Source organism: Gopherus flavomarginatus, chromosome 12 (genome assembly GCF_025201925.1).
Source record: "Gopherus flavomarginatus isolate rGopFla2 chromosome 12, rGopFla2.mat.asm, whole genome shotgun sequence".
NCBI classification, from domain to species: domain Eukaryota; kingdom Metazoa; phylum Chordata; order Testudines; family Testudinidae; genus Gopherus; species Gopherus flavomarginatus.
The window spans coordinates 50,532,868-50,552,009 of record NC_066628.1 but is presented as its reverse complement, the minus strand read 5'-3'; the positions used below and the strand labels follow the sequence as shown (position 1 = coordinate 50,552,009).

Here is a 19,142-nt window from a genome sequence, read left to right as displayed (position 1 = left end):
TAATTACATTAGGGATTTCTGTAGCTGAAAATTACTAGTAGTAATGGATTTGCACTAATTTTGGTGGGACTGAGTTTAGTTCCAGAGCCTTCAGATAGTTACAGGCAATGTTAGATAACTTTTCTTCATCTGCAATTTTATTTTGTTTCAGGGCTTCTATCCCACTTTTATTTCAGAGCTTATTAAGAGGTGAATGCAAAAGCTTTTTAAACTGTGTCTCAAATCATCATTAACAGTATCTGTAAATATAAAAAGGCAGAGAAATACCATGCAAAAAAGTCAGGTCCTTTAAGTACCTTCTTCCTGAAGCACAGTTTTGAATTCTCCTCTCGGTTTCTGCTTTCTGTTTTCCTTTTTTCTAATTATTTTGACAAAAAAATATTTTTTAATGGAGTTAAATGTTTGAGGGGTGGACAGTCTCGAGTAATCAGAGAATATTTGCTGTCAGGTCTTCATGTGACCTCACATGCTGCACAGTATGCACAGTTGCAGTGAAAGAAAATGTATGTAGCATGAAATATGGAATTAAACTGCTTGACAAGTTAGTTCTGTTTCTTTGCTTTTAAAATACCAAATATACGAAACTGACTAAACTATTAGTTTAGTTGGTAAAAGGCCTGTTGGTTTTGTTGTTTTGCAAGGGTTAGAGTTAATGATAACCCATTGGGGAAAAAGTCTGTCTGCAGCAAACAGAAAACCTTTACTTTTTTAGGGGCTTAATGAGGGTGTGTGTGTCACACTTTTATTGTAGTACATAGAGTGGTATGAATGACTCCTGTTAACAGTAGATGTTATGACTGCACTGTACTGGAAAATACAGCCCTTTGATTTCAAGAGGGAGTTGCTTAGCCTGCGAATTCATCTACTACCTGCAGTAATAGTCCATTGTAGATACTTGCAGCATGATGCTCATGCATGTTACTGGCTAACATCAGTGAGGCTTTGCACAATATCGGTAGGCTTCACCGGCACTTGGGTGCCCTAGTGATGCGTTCATTAACAATACATAAGCTATCTAAATAGAGGTATAGCTAACCTTGTCATGGTTCTGGGACTGGCTCCTTGCTTGGGGCTTACTGCAATTACAATACACTGTGGTAGTTGTTTCACAAAAGGGCATGATCCTCATCTGCGTGAAATGGGTTTGTTTGCCATGTTCCCCAAAGCCCATATTTTAAATAAAGCTGCTAGTTAGATACTAAAAATTGGGGGAAGGAGCGTAGTCTTTAACAAATTCTTTTTCTTGTAGAATTAAGTGGTATCCTGTATATCTCTAATTCCATACAACTCTCTTGTGTATGATATTCCATAACTGTGTGGCTTTGTGAGAGCCAGGAGGTGGTAGAGAGAGAATCCACATTTATTTAAGATTGGCAGAAGGGTACATTGCACGGGTATAAGTAATGGTGCCAGGGAGTGGGGAACAAGGCCTATATGAGTACCGGGGTGCACACAGGCCCCTCATCCCACAGAATGAATTGGTACTGTGTCCTTAGTTTTGGTCTCTGTTTTGTTACATTTTTCTCTCCTGATACTTAGAGGCAAGTGTCCTGGATGTCATAAATAGGTCAAGTTACATTGAGGGTGAAGTCAGGATTTATATACTTGGGAGAGGGGAGTCAGTACTAAATAGCTGACCTTTTCTAGAATGTTAAAATGGAGAAACACACACAGTTCTGAGAACAGAGGATGTTTGGAAGGCCAGTTTCTTATTTGGTGCTTGACAGGAATTATAGTAACTGAGGTAATAACTTGACTGTCACTCAGAGCAGATCTTACATGGACAGGAAAGCAAGCTATAGCCCTAGGATTAGTGGACTAAGTTCCTTAACTCTGTGGCTGCTGGCATTTATAAATTTGTAATGCTAATTATGTCTGTCTTGGATTGTCACTGTTATACCAATTATATTAGACTAGTAAAAACAAGCAGGATCTTATTAAAGGGGACAAGGCAAAGATGCCACATTTATTGTTAATACCATAATAAAATAAAAGATAACAGCAAACAATGTTGTTTGGCTACTTATTCCTATGATTACTTATATATCCCATTCACACAATTATTTATACAGGTTCTATATAGATATTATAGTTACCAGCCTAAAGTTGCTTGTGACAGAATACTGGCCAGGTACCCTGTACACAAGAGTGGAGCCGAGTCCGGGTCAGGTGCACCTGATGCTCCTGGAGGCTGGCAGCAGAACCATAGACTCAAAGTCCTCAGTCTTTAGAGTCCAGCTTTATAGGGATTTTTCCCTATGTTAGTTTATGGGAGTTGTTTCATTCTGCTGTTGCTTGATCAATCAGCAGGTGGCTGGCTCCATTTTGTTCATTCTGCTGTTGCTTGATCAATCAGCAGGTGGCTGGCTCCATTCTGTAGGTGCTTGGGGTGGATTCCAGTTCGCCCTTCCGGGGGTCATCTGGTTGATTCCACTTGACACCTTCTTCGGCCGACACTGAATTTTTTAGGCTGGTAACTCCCTAACCATTCATTCATCATTTAAACTAGGCACTCATTCACATACACTCTTTATCTTTTGGGGTGTTAAACTAGGCACTCATTCAAATACACTTTTTAGCTTTAGATAAAAATGAATTTACAGAGGTGGGGGTCTCTATTTGTAGTAATTATACAGTTTTGCCTGAGGCATAGGGTCAATTGACGGCTTGTGCGCTGAGTCAATTACCTAATTTAGCAGTTTACAGAGTCAATTGAGGGCTTGCGCGCTGAGTCAATTGACCAATTTAGCTACAAAGTTTCACTTAGGGAACAGGCACTTAGAGTCTATTGACATTTAACAAGTTTTATACAAAGTATCTCTTTGGCTTCACACAGACACAGCTATTCCTAACAATAAATCATTACAAATTTACTTCTAACATAAACCTTAAGTTATAAAGTATCACTTAACAATAAATCAATAAATCATTCCAATTTTACTTCTAACATAAACCTTAAGTTCTAAAGTATTAATTAACAATAAATCAATAAATTATTTCTCACATAAACCATGTTTAATATAAACCTTTAAATATCCCTACATCACCTGGTGTTTGGAAATACTTTAAATGTAGGCTATGTCTACACTGCAGACCTTACAGCGGCATAGTTGTACCCCTGTAGCTGTGCTGCTGTGAGGTCTCCCATGTACTCCCATGGCACTCTCTGTGCCGGTGAGAGAGAGCATCTCCCACTGACATAGTACTGGCCGCACCAGTGCTTTTGTTGGTGAAACTTTTGTGGATCAGGGGTGTGTTTGTTTTTTTTCACACCCCTTGCTGAGAAAAGTTGACCCACAAAAGTGTCAGGTGTAGACCTAGCCTTAGATGGGTTTACAGTTGTGCCTGTCAGCATTTTCTGCGCACATTGTAGAGGTCAAGACATGCCAAAAAGACACTAAAAAGCAAACCTTGTTAAAAAAAAACAAACAAAACCTAAGCTCCACTCCATTATCCCTCTTCCCTCTCACCTCTCTTCCAAAAAGCTTAGGAAAACTGGTAGCTCCTTGTGCTTAAGACTGAGGCTTTATGTACACTGGACTTTCGTTGGTAAAACTTTTGTCATTCTGGGGTGTGGAAACCACCCCCCCACCAGTGACAAAAGTTTTACTGATGAAAAGCGCCAGTGTGAACAGCACTTTGTCGGCGGGAGAGCTCTCTCCTGCCAACGAAGAGCGGCTACACTGTGCACCTTTTAGTGGCATGGCTGTAGTATCACAGCCGTGTTGCTAAAAGGTGCCTAGTGTAGATGTAGCCTGAGTTGATTGTAGTCTGTTGTTCCCTGCAAGTCCCTGTAAACTGCATTTTACATTATTTCAACTTAAGTTAATTTAGTGCTTATGTAAGTTGTTAGACTGGTAGCACTAGAAAATGAAATTGTTTTACTGCAGAACTGATGTCACAGTGGCATTGAAAAATTCTTGCACACTCATGTATCTCAACCTGTTTTGCAGAGGCCACTTCTCGGGATGAAGGTAGTACAGTCTCCATGCTCAATGTGTCTCTGGGAACCTGGACTTGAAGGTGTCTTTATGTCACATGTGAAAAGGAGTCTGGAGTCCCACTTGTCTCTAGTGGATTGTTCTAGTGGATTTCCCAGTGCTCATAAAGCCACCATGGGGGCTCTGCTTTGCATGATTGGCAGCCCCTACTGAATGGAACCAGTATTGTTTCAGAGGGAAAATTAGTAGAGCTTTGTAGGGAAAGGGTATTGTAACCAGTGATATCAGTTCTCTTTGCTGAGCACAAAACATTACCCAAACAATTAAATTAATGATAAAAAAAAAGGGAATCCAGGATAAGAGATAAAACACTTTTTTTGTGCACCAAAATATTTGTGGCTGTTTATACTATAGAAGACAAGTCAAAGGTGGGCATAAGACATGGTGCTGGATTTTGCTCATATAATTGCATTATGATCCTACTGTAGTAAATCACTGTAGCTCATTAATTTAAGTAAGTCTGCATTAGTCATACACATCACACTTTTTATTAGTAAGAATGAACAATTGAGTTATAATTTACTTGAGTGTTTAATTAAAAAGTGATTAAGCTGTAATGCTGCTTGCCTTCTCGCTGGCATGGTCATCAGACAGTGGCGCATGGGAGGCTATGTGTAGCTGGGAGAGACATTATTAACTGACTTGTTTCTGAATAAGAAAACACTAAATCTCTGGTATCAGGGTGGGAGACAATATTTCCTTCACTTCTAGTCTTCCCCCCCTCCTTCTTCTATTTACTGTTAATTGTCATTACCTGGATAGTGGATAAAAGGATAAACTTTTTGCTGTAAGTCTTTCTGGTGAAATGTGTTTTTAGGTGACAATGGCAATCTAGTGTTAATACTGAAGATGTAAGTATGGAGTGTAACATCGATCACAAAAGCATAAGATGTCTACATCTGTTCTAGCAGAGAAACAAACATGAAACATAGATCCAGTGGTTTTAAGGGCATGACTCACCTGCATAACATGGGCTATAGAACTTTATCCAGGGATTCCTATATAAAGTTCAGTAATTTGTTGCTGAAAAATGTTCTACTCTCTATCCCTAAATGTGTTTTTGGCAATATGGCTATATTTGTATTCGATGTGTGTGCTTTTTATTCAAGGTGCTTATAACATTCTTCGTTGGAGCTGGCAGGCAGGATGCAATAGATTTATCAGGGTGGGGGAAGCCCAGAGCTACCTTATACCAAGAAGTACTTCCTTTCCTTAGAGCTAAGCATTGTTTTATTACATTGAAAATAGTTTCATTTCCTTGAAAATATTTTTTAATAATCTTGTAGTAACCAGTTCTCAGCTTGGCAACAATTCTGTCAGATGAGTCTTCAGAAAGTAGATGAATCGATGATATAGATGATAAAATAACTCTCTATTACTAATAGTGCTAGTTGCAAATGAAATATCACGTGTATTCTACCTTGAATTAAGGGAATATTTAATAAGTCTTGCATAGTAAGAAACTCTTGACAGAAGTGTGGAAACAGAAGCAGATCAACAGTTGATTCAGATTTTTGACTGTGATGAAATGGTTTAGTTGACATTTGTCAGTGATGTATAAAAAAGGTCACCACTATGTTTGCTTGGAACCTGACCGAAGCGAACATTTTAGAAGAATTCTTGAAACTTTTTTTCCCCTCTGCATGCGTAAAGAGTGAGAATTCCACCCTTGTTCTTGTATCAAAGGAAAGGGAACATTAAGTTAAATGTGAGGGTAGCATATGCAATGCATCAAGATGGAGCTACATCTCAAATGTATGTGAAAGGTGGAATTGCTGAAAAAGAAGTCACTTGCTAAATGAGCTGGTCTTTCTATAGAGAGCCTAAAACACAGGAGCCATGGCACAAGAGCCAGCAGACAGAGCTGAAAACAGCCGAGATCTGTCGGAGAAGAAGGGAGCCAAACCACTGTTCCTTAGGGGCAGCAAGTCAGTTCTTGAGAGAGAGAATGTGTGTATGTATTTTGCTTGCTGATTTGTTTTCAGTTTGAAAGTCTGGTAGGGGGAAGATGTTGTGATCAAAAGCTCTGCTTCTCTCACATCTGAACCTTGATTGGGGACCCTTGCAAAGGAAATTCAACCCAACAGTAAAAGGTTCTTTAGCCATATAAATAAAAAGAAAACAGGGAAAGACTCGGTGTTTAGTGGTTCCACATCTTATGTGGTGCAGACTAGGTGTTGGGCCATCCCTAGATTATTTTTAAACAAATACTTTACCTCAATTTTTAATAAGGTAATGAGGAGCTTGGGGCAGTGGCATGAGGACAAGGATATGGAAGTACAGATGACCACATCTGAGTGGAAGCCAAACTCAAACAGTTTAATAGGACCAACTGGGGGTGGGAGGGATGGATAAACTCATAGACTCATAGACTCTAGGACTGGAAGGGACCTCGAGAGGTCATCGAGTCCAGTCCCCTGCCCTCATGGCAGGACCAAATACTGTCTAGACCATCCCTAATAGACATTTATCTAACCTACTCTTAAATATCTCCAGAGATGGAGATTCCACAACTTCCCTAGGCAATCTATTCCAGTGTTTAACTACCCTGACAGTTAGGAACTTTTTCCTAATGTCCAATCTAAATCTCCCTTGCTGCAGTTTAAGCCCATTGCTTCTTGTTCTATCATTGGAGGCTAAGGTGAACAAGTTTTCTCCCTCCTCCTGATGACACCCTTTTAGATACCTGAAAACTGCTATCATGTCCCCTCTCAGTCTTCTCTTTTCCAAACTAAACAAACCCAATTCCTTCAGCCTTCCTTCATAGGTCATGTTCTCAAGACCTTTAATCATTCTTGTTGCTCTTCTCTGGACCCTCTCCAATTTCTCCACATCTGTCTTGAAATGCGGTGCCCAGAACTGGACACAATACTCCAGTTGAGGCCTAACCAGCGCAGAGTAAAGCGGAAGAATGACTTCTCGTGTCTTGTTTACAACACACCTGTTAATGCATCCCAGAATCATGTTTGCTTTTTTTGCAACTCCATCCGAGAACATTAAAGGAACTGTCACATAAAATTGCAAGCCCAATAGCAAGGATTTTTAATGGCTCCTTAAACTCGGGTCATATCCCATTACTGGAGAATTTGAAAATATAGTACATATTTAAGAAGTGGGGATGGGGGAGAAGTGATCCAGGAAACTACAGGCCCTTTAATATGACCTCAGCTATATGCAAGGTCTGAGAAATTTTGAAAGAGAATATTTAAGGACATTAGTTAATGTCAATTGGGATAAACTACAGCACAATTTTACAAAAGGTAGATCATGCTACACCAACCTGATTTTTCTTTGAGAAGCTAATAGATATTCTAAACAGAAGAAATGCAATAGATCTAATCCAGTGATTCTCAAACTTTTGTACTGGTGACCCCTTTCACACAGCAAGCCTCTGAGTGTGACCCCCCCCCCCAATAAATTAAAAATACTTTTTTATATGTTTAACACCATTATAAATGCTGGAGGCAAAGCAGGGTTTGGGGTGGAGGCTGACAGCTCCTGACCCCGCCCCCCAGGTAATAACCTTGCATCCCAACCTCCAGTTTGAGAAACCCTGATTAATCTAATTAGAGTTAAATGAAGTATTTGATGCAGTCCTATGTGGGAATTTATTAGTTAGAGAAGATGGGCATTAATATGAGTATTGAATGATGGGTAAGAACTGGTTAAAGGGGAGACAATAAAGGGTCATATTGAAAGGTGAACTTGCAGGCTGGAGGAAGGTTAGTAAAGGAAATCCTCAAGGATTGGTCTTGGGACCAAGCTTATTTAACATTTTCATTAATGACCTTGGTGCAAAAAGTGAGTGTGTGCTAATAACATCTGTGGATGACACAAAGTTGGGAGGTACTGCCAATATGGAGGAGGACCAGAATATCATACAAGAAGATTTGGATAACCTTGAAAACTGGAGTAATAGAAATGGGATGAAATGTAATAGTTCAAAGTCCAAGCTCATGCACTTACCGGCTAACAAAAAGCATTTTTGATATAACCTGGGGCTGTATCAATTGGAAGTGACAGAGAAGGTGAAGGACTTGGATATTAGTTGATCGCAGGATGATTCTGAGCTGCCAGTGTGATGCAGCCATGTAATAAAATCATAGTATGCATCAGGCGAGGTATTTCCAATAGAGATATGGAAGCGTTATTACCATTATACAAGTCATTGGTGAGATCTCATCTGATGCTAGGTCCTCTCAGATTAGTAGAAGGTGCTGTCAGCAGGTATTCTTCATAAGGCCCCTGGAGTTCTGGAATGTTCGCCTGCTTCAGTCAAAAATACCCCAAAGTTGCCAGCACTCGGCAAGGCCCATTTTTCTTGTCTGCCATTTAAATTAGCAGAGTGAAATGCTAGCCAATTTGTTTGGGAGTGTTTTGTATGGAGGGCTGTTTTTTGGCAGAAAGGGTAAGCTGACTGAAATTGACATTTGATTTGTAATTTTATAGAATTTGCAGGGTGCTCAGAGACTGTGCATGGGCACTTTTTAGGCTCTAAATTGAAGTAAAATTAAATTTAAAATACTTTTTCACCCAATGTATGATGCACTTATGGAACTCATTGTAACATAGTATCATTGAGGCCAGGAGCCTAGAAGATTAAAAACAAATTAGATATTTATATGAATAACGAGAACATCCAGAGTTAGTCAATATTAAACAAAGCAAAAAACCCTCAAAGGGTTTGGAAAGTGAAATAAATCCATTTGCTTCAAGACATAAGTCAAACTGTAGCTATTTGGGGGTTCCCTTTAGAGAGCAGTCTGAAATTTTGACCTTAGATGGGATCAAAACCAGTTGTATATAATGAAGATCCTCATCAACATAAGAATTGTCATAATAGATCAGAGGAATGGTCTATCAAGTTAATTCTTCCATCATTAGCTGTGGTTAGTATCAGCAGCTTCAGAGAGAGGTGCAAGAAAACCTTATAGCAAGATGTTATGGATAATCTGCCCACAGAAACCCATCACTGGCATATGCATGCATGTCAGCTTTTGGATGGTGTACAGATTATTTCTCAGTTGCAATATTTTGTTTGATTTTTCCCTTTATTACGCAATTCCCATCCATATCTTTTCCTCACCATTTACTATGGTACACACTGAGCATTTCTAAGGGTCCTTTAGATCCCCAACGTTGATACTGTTCCAGAAGTTCCTAAACATCCTGTGTGATAAAGGATTTTTCAAGGGAGAGCTGACCCCGTGGAACAAAGTCTCTTATTTAAATGTTCTAGCCTTCTCATCTTTCAGGATGTTTTCCTGGCTGTAGTGTTAATCAGAACATTTTATTATACAAACATAATACAGTTATCACTTATTTATATCAAATCTGATTTCAGTGGTTGGAAACAGTATCAGTCACACCTATTCGTATCTCTCTGTTCCTGAGGCCCTTCTAGTTCGAACCAGGGATCACACGTCTTCCAGGGATAATTGCCAGTTTACCCCACTGTGCTCCTATTCATCTGCTTTGGCTAACTTTAAACCTGGGATCTGACAAGTGTCCCAGATTTTTGAACATGTACTACAAATGTTCAGGGAGTCATTCTCAATGAGGCATGGGCATGCTCTTGGCATGCATATTCATAAATGAAGTTCAGCAACAAATATATTTGTTCAACTGATCCACATGCATTTAACAATAAATTTGGATTGGACTCGTGTCCCTTATTCTGTCCTAGAATAAAAGTTTAATATATAAGATCTCTCTGAAACCTCTGCTTCTTACTTTAAAGTGTATCATTTCCTAAGGGCTTTTCAACCACGGGGGAATCTCCATGAAATGCTGATAAGGGATTCTTGATTATGCTGTTCCACGTGTGCCCCAGAAAGCAGGATTTAATGCTTGTTAATGTAACATGGTGATAGCTAACTTGTACTGCATCCCTGATTGCTGCAGTGTTTTTTTTATCAAGGACATGGCTTGGGATGCAGTCCAGGAACCAGGAGCCAATTTTCCTGCTAATTTTCTGCAGCAGAGTCTCTAGGATAGAAGCAGGAATCAGCAGAAGCTGTAGAAATTTTATCCTGACATACTGGCTTTTTTGTGTCCTTCCTAGAATGTATAGTCTCTTAGCCATGTGCTCCAGTTTCTAGTTTTCTTTATAAATTATACATTTATATGGCTCCAGCTTTGCAGTAAGTTTTTTGCCTGCTGTTCTGAATCTTAATGAGCACTCCGGGGATGTGGAGATGCGGGTGGCTTTGCTTCAGACAGGCAAGGGAATGCTGAACATTTCTGACATAAATATAAAGAGCCACATTGCCTCTTTTGTTTCCTTTCCCTAGTTTAGGTATTGATATGGAGAAGAGAATGGGCAGGCGGGAAGAGCTGCCAAATGCAATTTTTAAGCAGTATTTTTGCCTGACAAAAGCACTAAGTAGCTGGTGTAGTGCTGGTCCTAGGTACTGATAAAGTTAAGATGCTGTTGGGTTTGGATTTCATACATTTGCACTGCCCCTTGTGGATATGGAAGCATGTGTGTGAATGTGCTGCTTGATCAGTTTTACCTTGTTGCTGTCAAATCAACAGCCTTAGGCAGGACTAAGAAGGGCAAACAAGTGGTTTGTTCCAAACTGAAAACATCACGCATCCTAGGTAGGTACCACAGACGTGGTACCTCAGTATACTTTAACGCCTCTTTTCAGGCTTTAATGTTTTTAATTTAAAACACTTTTTTAGGTTAGATGTAAGCTATCATGAATATACAGAATAGGAAAAAAAACCCTTTAAAATGTAGTGACATGTCTGTGCTTAATGTAGCACAAAACTGGAATATTTAATGCAAAAATGAAGTGCATTTTTAAGGTTACATCTATAAAAATTGGTATTTCTTAACTCTGTGGAGTTCTAGTACTAAGGCCCAGGAGTAGAAAACACTGCATAGTTTGCTGCTGGAATGTTAATTTCTTGACTTGTTATTTTAATGGTACAAAGTTAGTCTTGCTTTAGTACAGTTTTTAAATTCAATTTCCTTGTCTGTGTTCTTTTGAATGGCGGGGGGGGGGGGGGGGGGAGAAGAATCATGAGCTGTTTAGGTTACATAGTTTATGAGTTTTACATGTTTTACGAGTTGAGCTGGAAGTTCCTCATATTGAAAAACGTGCATTCAGTAAATGGTATGTGGGGAGAGTGCATCTTTGTCCACACCTGTTGGCTTCAGGAAATCAACATGAGGCTTTAAATAGCCACATCTTTCAGTCAAACCAGTTTTTTCAACCCAAAACACTAGATTTTGTTTCCAAACAGAATGTTTGAACATTCTGGCCTGAATCCTAATCCCTAAAGCACTTAGTCTAGGGACCCAATCCCACAAACAATTAAGCACATGTATAATTTTACTTGTGAAAGTAGGATGGGGGCCTAAATTAGAACAAAAACAAGAGATGACAACTTGGGAGCAGGTGACCAAGGTGAAGACAATATTGATCCTAGAGTTTCTGTCGAGGGTAAAATGCACTTCTTGAAGATTTAACACTTACATAGCATTTTAAATATGGTATCTGCAAAAGTACAGCAGCAGGATGGGGCATTATTTCATCTGTGAAAGAAGGAAGAGTAATCCCCAATGAACTGCCAGCACTTCCTGCAGCACCTGTTTTTCCTTGGTGATCTCCCATCCAAATACTGTCCAGGCCTGACCCAGGGGTGTTGAGGTCACTCCCTGAGGTGCCTTTGGCTGCACCATGTAATCTGGTTAGCTTGAAAAGTTTTTGGTTTTGTTATATTACAAAATGGGAAGTGCTTGCTTTCTTTCTTTGACTTTTTTTGTAACACTTATTGCTTTGAAGGTCTGTAATTCAGTTCTGGTGCAGTTATTGAGTCATGATTAGATGTTCAGTCATGTCAGGTTTCTTGCGAGTAGGCTGTTTTTAAAGGAAAGTGAAATAATGAGGAGTGCAAGTCTAGGGCCATTATTGTATGCATTGCAGTTGTAGCCATGTCGGTTCCAGGGTATTAAAGAGACAAGGTGGGTGAGGTAATACCTTTTATTGGACCAATTTCTGTTGTTCCTCACCAAACAAGGAGCCTTCACTGGAGAAGTAGATAGCATCATGGAACGGGTCACCCAAATACCCAGAGAGAACCTGCTTCAATATAGAAATAAAACCCCCTTTGACTGCACACCTGCAGTTGTCACCTATCACTCTGCACTGGAACCGCTACAGCTACAACCAATACTGAAAAAAATCTTACCTGAACCTGCATTTTTTGCCTTCAAACACAACACCCTCCACCCTCCAATCTCTCCAAGCTCACTAGATGCAAGCTCCCCATAGACCAGGACACCAACGGAAATGGATGAAACCAAGCTGCGAGGGGTTGCAAGTGCTTTGGAGGACAGGATTAAAATTCAAAATGATCTGGACAAACTGGAGAAATGGTCTCAAGTAAATAGGATGAAATTCAATAAGAAAAAATGCAAAGTACTCCACTTGGGAAGGAACAATTAGTTGCACACATACAAAATGGGAAATGACTGCCTAGGAAGGGGTACTATAGAAAGGGATCTGGGGGTCATAGTGGATCACAAGCTAAATATGAGTCAACAGTGTAACACTGTAGCAAAAAAGGCGAACATCATTCTAGGATGTATTAGCAGGAGTGTTGTAAGCAAGACATGAGCAGCAGTTCTTCTTCTCTACTATGCACTGATTAGGCCTCAACTGGAGTACTGTGTCCAGTTTTGGGCACCACATTTCAGGAAGGATGTGGACAAATTGGAGAAAGTCCAGAGAAGAGTGACAAAAATGATTAAAGGTCTAGAAAACATGACCTATGAGGAAAGATTGAAAAAATTGGGTTTGTTTAGTCTGGAAAAAAGAAGACTGAGGGGGAAGTACGTAAAAGGTTGTTACAAGGAGGAGGGAGAAAAATTGTTTTTCTTAACCTCTGAGGCTAGGACAAGAAGCAATGGGCTTAAATTGCAGCAAGGGAGGTTTAGGTTGGACATTACAAAAAACTTCCTGTCAGGGTGGTTAAGCACTGGAATAAATTGACTAGGGAGGTTGTGGAATCTTCATCATTGGAGATTTTTAAGAGTAAGTTAGACAAACACCTGTCAGGAACGGTCTAGATAATACTTAGTCCTGCCATGAGGCGGTGGGACTGGACTCGATGACCTCTCAAGGTCCCTTCCAATTCTATGATTCTAAAGTGGCACCCAGACCCTGTTAGAACAACAGATACAAAACCTGCCGACATAGCTCCACCACTGCAATGATCAATGCAGGGATTTGGAGCAATCAAATTTTTGAATTGCTCCATTACGGTTCCACTCCAGCTCTGGGCATAAATGCTCCCACAGTACACCTTTCAATGGATCCCTCACATGTCTATCACAACATGTGGTATACCTCATCCAGTGCACTAAATACCCCAATAACAACTATGTGGGAAAAATCAGACAATCACCGCATTCTGAAATGAGCTCACAAGAAAATAAGACAAAACCACCCTCTCAACTGGGGGTGAACACTTTTCACAAAGCGAACACTCAATATCTGATCTGTCAGTCCTTATCCCAAAAGGAAACCTGCACAACACTTTCAAAAGATGATTCAGAGAGCTTGAATTCATTACTCTGCTAGACATTAAAAATCATAGACTGAACAGTGAGATTGGATATATGGCTTATTACAACAACCTGTAACCCACTGACTCCTTGCTTTTGTCCTATGACTGCAGAGGTGGTAACAGGCCATTCTACCTTGAATGGTCCCTTAGAATATATGCTAACTACTCATGCTAAACATTTGTTCCACCTTGCATTTAGCTGTTGCACTTGGAGTCCCTTTTTCAGACCTGAAGAAGGGCTCTGTGTGGCTGCAACGCGTGTCTCTTTTATCAACAGAAGTTAGTCCAATAGAAGATATTACCTCACCCACCTTGTCTCTCTAGGACTCTTAGTCATAGGTAGCTGCATAAGGGTTAATGTCGTCAGAAGAGTTCCGTTAAGATTCTCAAATTTATTTGACAACTTGTCAGATGTGGTGGAGTCTTAAAGATGAGCTGTAAAGGAATTTTAAAAAATAATGAAAAATTCCAAGTCCTTCCTAGAATATGTATTCTAGAGTTCTGGGGGCTTCCCTCTCTCCCCACGCTCCAAAAGCTGGAGACAAACTTCTAAAGGGTAAAGAATGCAGTTCTGCTATAAGTAATATCCCGAACTCTGCTCCTGAAAAGTTTAATATTTAAAAAAAAAACAACAAATTTTTCATGTGTATGTTTCACTTTTTAAAAAGTTACATCAACACCTCCAATACACCCTCTTTTTAAAGAGAGCACTTTAAAGTGTACCTCAGATTGCTAACACATATTAAAGGTCTTTAAAAAAAAAACCACAGCTAAACAAAAAACCCACCATCTAGGCCACTGATTTTTTTTATTTTTTTTTTGTCTCTTGCTTGAGTGGTCACTTAAGGCAGGGTTTACTATATTCTGTAATTGATCTGGAATCTTGAATAGTGTGTTCACATTACTTTTTAATAAAGCATTTCAGTTAGACATTGACTAATCCAGGATGCTTGGCACAAATCTATTGGCATCTGATCTCCATACTGTACAGCAGTATGGGCCCTGGAAATGAAGAAATCTTAGCAATGCAAGACTTAAGTAAAGCTTTATTAAATCTCTTCTGCGAACTGGAGTGAGCCTGCTGGATGTTTATGAGAATTCAGTGAGATTGCAGATTAACAAAGTAAGAATTAACGCAGTTCTGCTGGAACAAAAAGAGATCTTCCATAGCTTTCTTATCTCCAATTTTTCTTCCCACTCTTAATAGAATGCTTAAAATGTTGCTTGTTAAGGATGGATTAACAAAGCTGAACTTTAACTCTTTGTGAGAGTTATAAGGTAGCAATGAGAATTACAGCATCGGTAATAAGTTGTGAATTTTTTCACTAAGCATTATTATCTTCTCTTGTTTCTAGATGAAGACTGTTAGCGTTGCCTTAGTTTTGTGCCTAAACGTAGGTGTTGATCCTCCTGATGTGGTGAAGACAACTCCCTGTGCGCGTCTGGAGTGCTGGATAGGTAAGCTTATTGAATATCTTTGGGAGCACTTTGGAAACGTTGCTTTGTCTCATTAATGTTCAGGTGTATGAGCTCATTGCAGTCCCACCAGCATGTGTTTCCTGGGCTAAAGGTAGGTTGAACAAAAGAAAATCTATGACATCTGATTTGAGTATGTCTGTGTAAATAAGTCTTTGCCTACACTACACAATTAGGTCAACGCAAGCTGCCTTGTGACAACCTAGCTGTGGAAGTATCTTTACTTAAGTTTGGCGCCTGCCGTCGTAAGTGCCTTTCTTTGCTGATTTAGTAACACAACTTCCCCGAGTGGCGTAGAGTTACGGTTGATGTAATTAGGTCGACAGTGTCAGTGTAGACACTGTGTTGCTTACATTGACTGTAAATGGCCTCATTGAGCCATCCCATAATGCCCCACACTGGCAATTTGATAGATACAAGCGCTTCTGATAAGGATGCGTACTACCAACATAAGGAACCAAGTGTGCACACAACTGTGGTGGCTGGATGCCGATATAAGTTAAGTCAACGTAATTTGGTAGTGTAGAGATGGCCTTAGGCAGTTATTTCCCCAACAGTAAGTGCTGTGGTATGCACTACTTCCTGGTTTATTCCAAAATGCAACATGTGGAGGAAAAAGATGATTCTGTTAGCTGTTTATTTTTTTAAGGCTTGCAAAGAGCCTTAAAAATACCATGTCCTACAAAACTCTTTGGCTACTTCGGATTGGGGGCGTGAGTTTAGAAGTTAAGGATACTTCCCAGAAACCATCCTGCTGACAGCCCTTACTCTTGCGAATGTTTACTTCATTACTGTGGTGGTGGATACTTGTCCCTGGCCTTTTAATTGAAAATGGGGATTTCCCTCATGGTTTGGGGACAAAAGTTAGATTGCTGTCAAATTCGTCTGGTACTAATAATGTTGGGATGTGAAGTATTTCTCATGTGCAGGCTGTCTAACAGCTGTGTGTTTTCAGTAAATGAAACCTAAAGCCATGCCATCTGAAACATGCAATCTTGGGGCTTACAGCAGACTGAAGCAAATTCTCCATTGTACAGAGTTCCTGGTTTTCAAAATTGGCTTTCTCTTGTTCCCACCCTTACTGAAACTGGTATTCTAATTTTTCTTACCAAAAATGTTACAAATGCTGAAGATGTTAAAGTAGTTAAAAAGCACTGAACATGCACCCACAAATGTTACAGTTGTGTTTGGTGGAATGAGCCGTTTGTAGCATTAATTTCTTGAGTGAAAATGAAATTCACCAAAACTAAATTGGGTGGGGATAGGACAAAATGAAGAACAATCAGGACTCATCCAAATATGATGATTAGTGATTGACATCAGCAAGAAAAATTTAGTGCAGTTCTTTTGTTTTAATTTAAAATATAGCCTTTTACATTTTTACATAAATTTAAAATAGTCACATAAAACCTGTACTGCGGTGTAGTTTTGAGATAACAAAAGCATGGATTATGGTAACAACTTCTGGATATGAAAGACTCCTTCATAATATTTTAGCCAGATGCAGGTGGAAGGGAGAGAGCCGGCCTGGGTAGTGATGTTATAGGGCCATTTAACAGCAGTTATGGACTGAATTTAGACTCCTATCTTGTGAACTCTAGTAATAGATGGCAGGCACATTCAATCAAAAAGTCAGATGCAGTTCTTATCATGCCTCCTGCATACTTCCCTGAAACGATCAGAATTACTTCAGTCTTTGCCATCTAGCCTTCACTGATAACCTCCTAATGTCAACCAGACATCAAGGAAGTCATAGAGAGCTAGGTGTTGTCATCATCAGATACCTTGTCCCATGCTTCTTCACTAACCGTCCTACAAGCCCAGTGTACACATTGCACAGGAAAGGAGACAAACTAGAACCCTGGATGAGCAAATGCCACAAACTACCCTCTGGAAATTCTGCTCAAGGACAAACAGCCATCCAAGAGGAGCACCACCCACTTGTGATGTGGTCTGCTAGCAAGTCTACACCAGCTGATGATTGATGGTGTCCACATTGTGTTTGCATGTTGTAGTCCATAGTGCTGCTGATACTTTAGAGTTAATACTATTATTTTAAAGCTAAGAGGCTTATTGATAAAGTAAGACATTTTAAGGGCTATACTATAACTGCCAGGCCCACCGCTTTGAATGTGCTTGTGAATTGTTTTGTAAGATGATTCTGTGGAGTATCCCTTGTTGCTGTGGCAGTTTTATCCAGATACCTTCAGTGCTCAGCTAATAAATTAAAAAACATAGAGACTAAAGTGTGATTAGGTAATTCTCCCTGCAGTCTGTTCCTTGTGCCTTTCCTTGAATCTGTCCTATGTATCTCCCTGGAATGAGAGTTGAAGGAAGCATGCAGTTCTGAATTCTAGTAAGGTGAGGGATTGGTATGCATATCTCTTGTAATTTGCTCTCAATGAGCAGAGAAACATGTCTGAACTTGTTTTCTATTTGTCTTCGTGAAAGCTAAGGTTAACCATTAGGCCTCTACTCCAGGTAATAGACACAGTTTCCATAATGCTTCCTCTCCTTTCTAGAGGAATGACACCTGTCCTTTCTTCTTGTTTTGTTTTGTTTTATGGTCAGACATTAAATGCCACACCTGTAATGAAGAAAATGCCATTCTAGAAGATGCATGCCCTGTAGCATGCGAAGAAAAATCTCTGTTTAAAAGTGTATTAATGAGCCGAATGCTGAACAGGGGGAAATGTAATTCTACAGAAATTTCTTTTTATATATACCACCTAATAGAAGTTGTGCATCAGAGCAAGGCAGGAGTATGTAGAGAGATTTGTCAGGGCCCTTGTTGAGAAATGCATTAACTATAAAGCTGTGCTTGATATACATAAAGAAATGCCCATTTTCGTCCATTTATTTAAAATGTCAGAGCATGTGTCTGTAAAAGTCACAAGAAAATGAAAGTGTTTCTGCTTGAGCTCTTTATCCCTCCTCCCTGCCAAAAGTGCTGCAGCCATTGGGACCGCCATGCAAACTGTAAAACTATAATTGCTACAACCTTAATCAGCTTTAGTTGTTGGTCTTATTTTGTAACTAAATTGAAAGATCACTGCCTCTTCCCTATCTCAGTAAAGAGAAAATGTAACATATTGACTTATTCCTGTATAATAAATCAATAACTAAAATTATAAAGAGGTCCTATTCATCACTCGACAAATGCCACTCCCTATGCACATTGCCATCTAATTAGTCAAATTCTGCCAAAGATATTGCTATTTTCAAGCTTTAGTATGAGATTTGATGTCAGTCCTATACTTGTCCAGCATGAAATCCTCTAGAAGGCACACGTTAGCTCATAGCAGCCTTAAGAGTGTGTGAGTAAACTTTTTAAAAAGTTACTTATTGAATGTGCCTATTCCAGTCTCCCTGGTTTCCAACCTCAGGTTATTAACACCTTCATTGGCTGGTTTTATAGAGTGGCACCAAGTTCATTATTTTTGTACATGGCTCTGAAAGGGCCTCATGAAAAATGCTAGTACCCCTGAGGCGTTCCAAAGCCCACAGTACACATTTCTTCACTGAGCCTACGTCCACACTACAGCTTTAAATCGATATTAGTAAAATCGATTTTATAAAACAGGTTTTATAAAATCGATTTTACGCGTCCACACTAGGGCACATTACTTCGGTGGTGTGCGTCCATGGTCCCAGGGTACCATCGATTTCCGGAGCAGTGCACTCTGGGTAGCTCAGTAAAAGAATAGGACCAATAACTTCGATATCCGTCCACACTAACCCTAAATCGATTTAGTAATATCGATTTTAGGGTTACTCCTTTCGTTTAGCTGGAGTACAGAAATCGATTTTAAGACCCCTTAAAATCGATTTTAAGTGCCTTGTAGTGTGGACGGTTACAGCTTTAAATCGATTTAAAGCTATTTAAATCGATTTAAAGCTCTAGTCTGGACCTGCCCTGAGTGAAACGGAAGTATTGTTCATTAGCCTTTTTATGCATTTTACTAATTTCAGCTTGAACTGTTAAGTAATCCTGTACAATTGCCAGTGTGTTTTGTTATTTAATCATGGGGTACTGCGGTAGTACCTTTGTATAGTTAACTTGCTATCAGCATTTCTATGATG

At 39.6% G+C, this 19,142-nt stretch overlaps 1 protein-coding gene across 3 annotated transcripts in view; it reads left to right on the top strand.

Annotated features, from left to right (window-relative positions):
* RPTOR (regulatory associated protein of MTOR complex 1) overlaps positions 1–19,142 on the top strand; it is a 296,305-nt gene that overhangs the window by 27,147 nt on the left and 250,016 nt on the right. For all 3 annotated transcript variants that reach the window (XM_050920753.1, XM_050920752.1, XM_050920751.1), the window contains exon 2: positions 14,939–15,041. In XM_050920753.1, the coding sequence (XP_050776710.1) occupies positions 14,939–15,041 (103 nt within the window). The remainder of the gene's footprint in view (positions 1–14,938; positions 15,042–19,142) is intronic.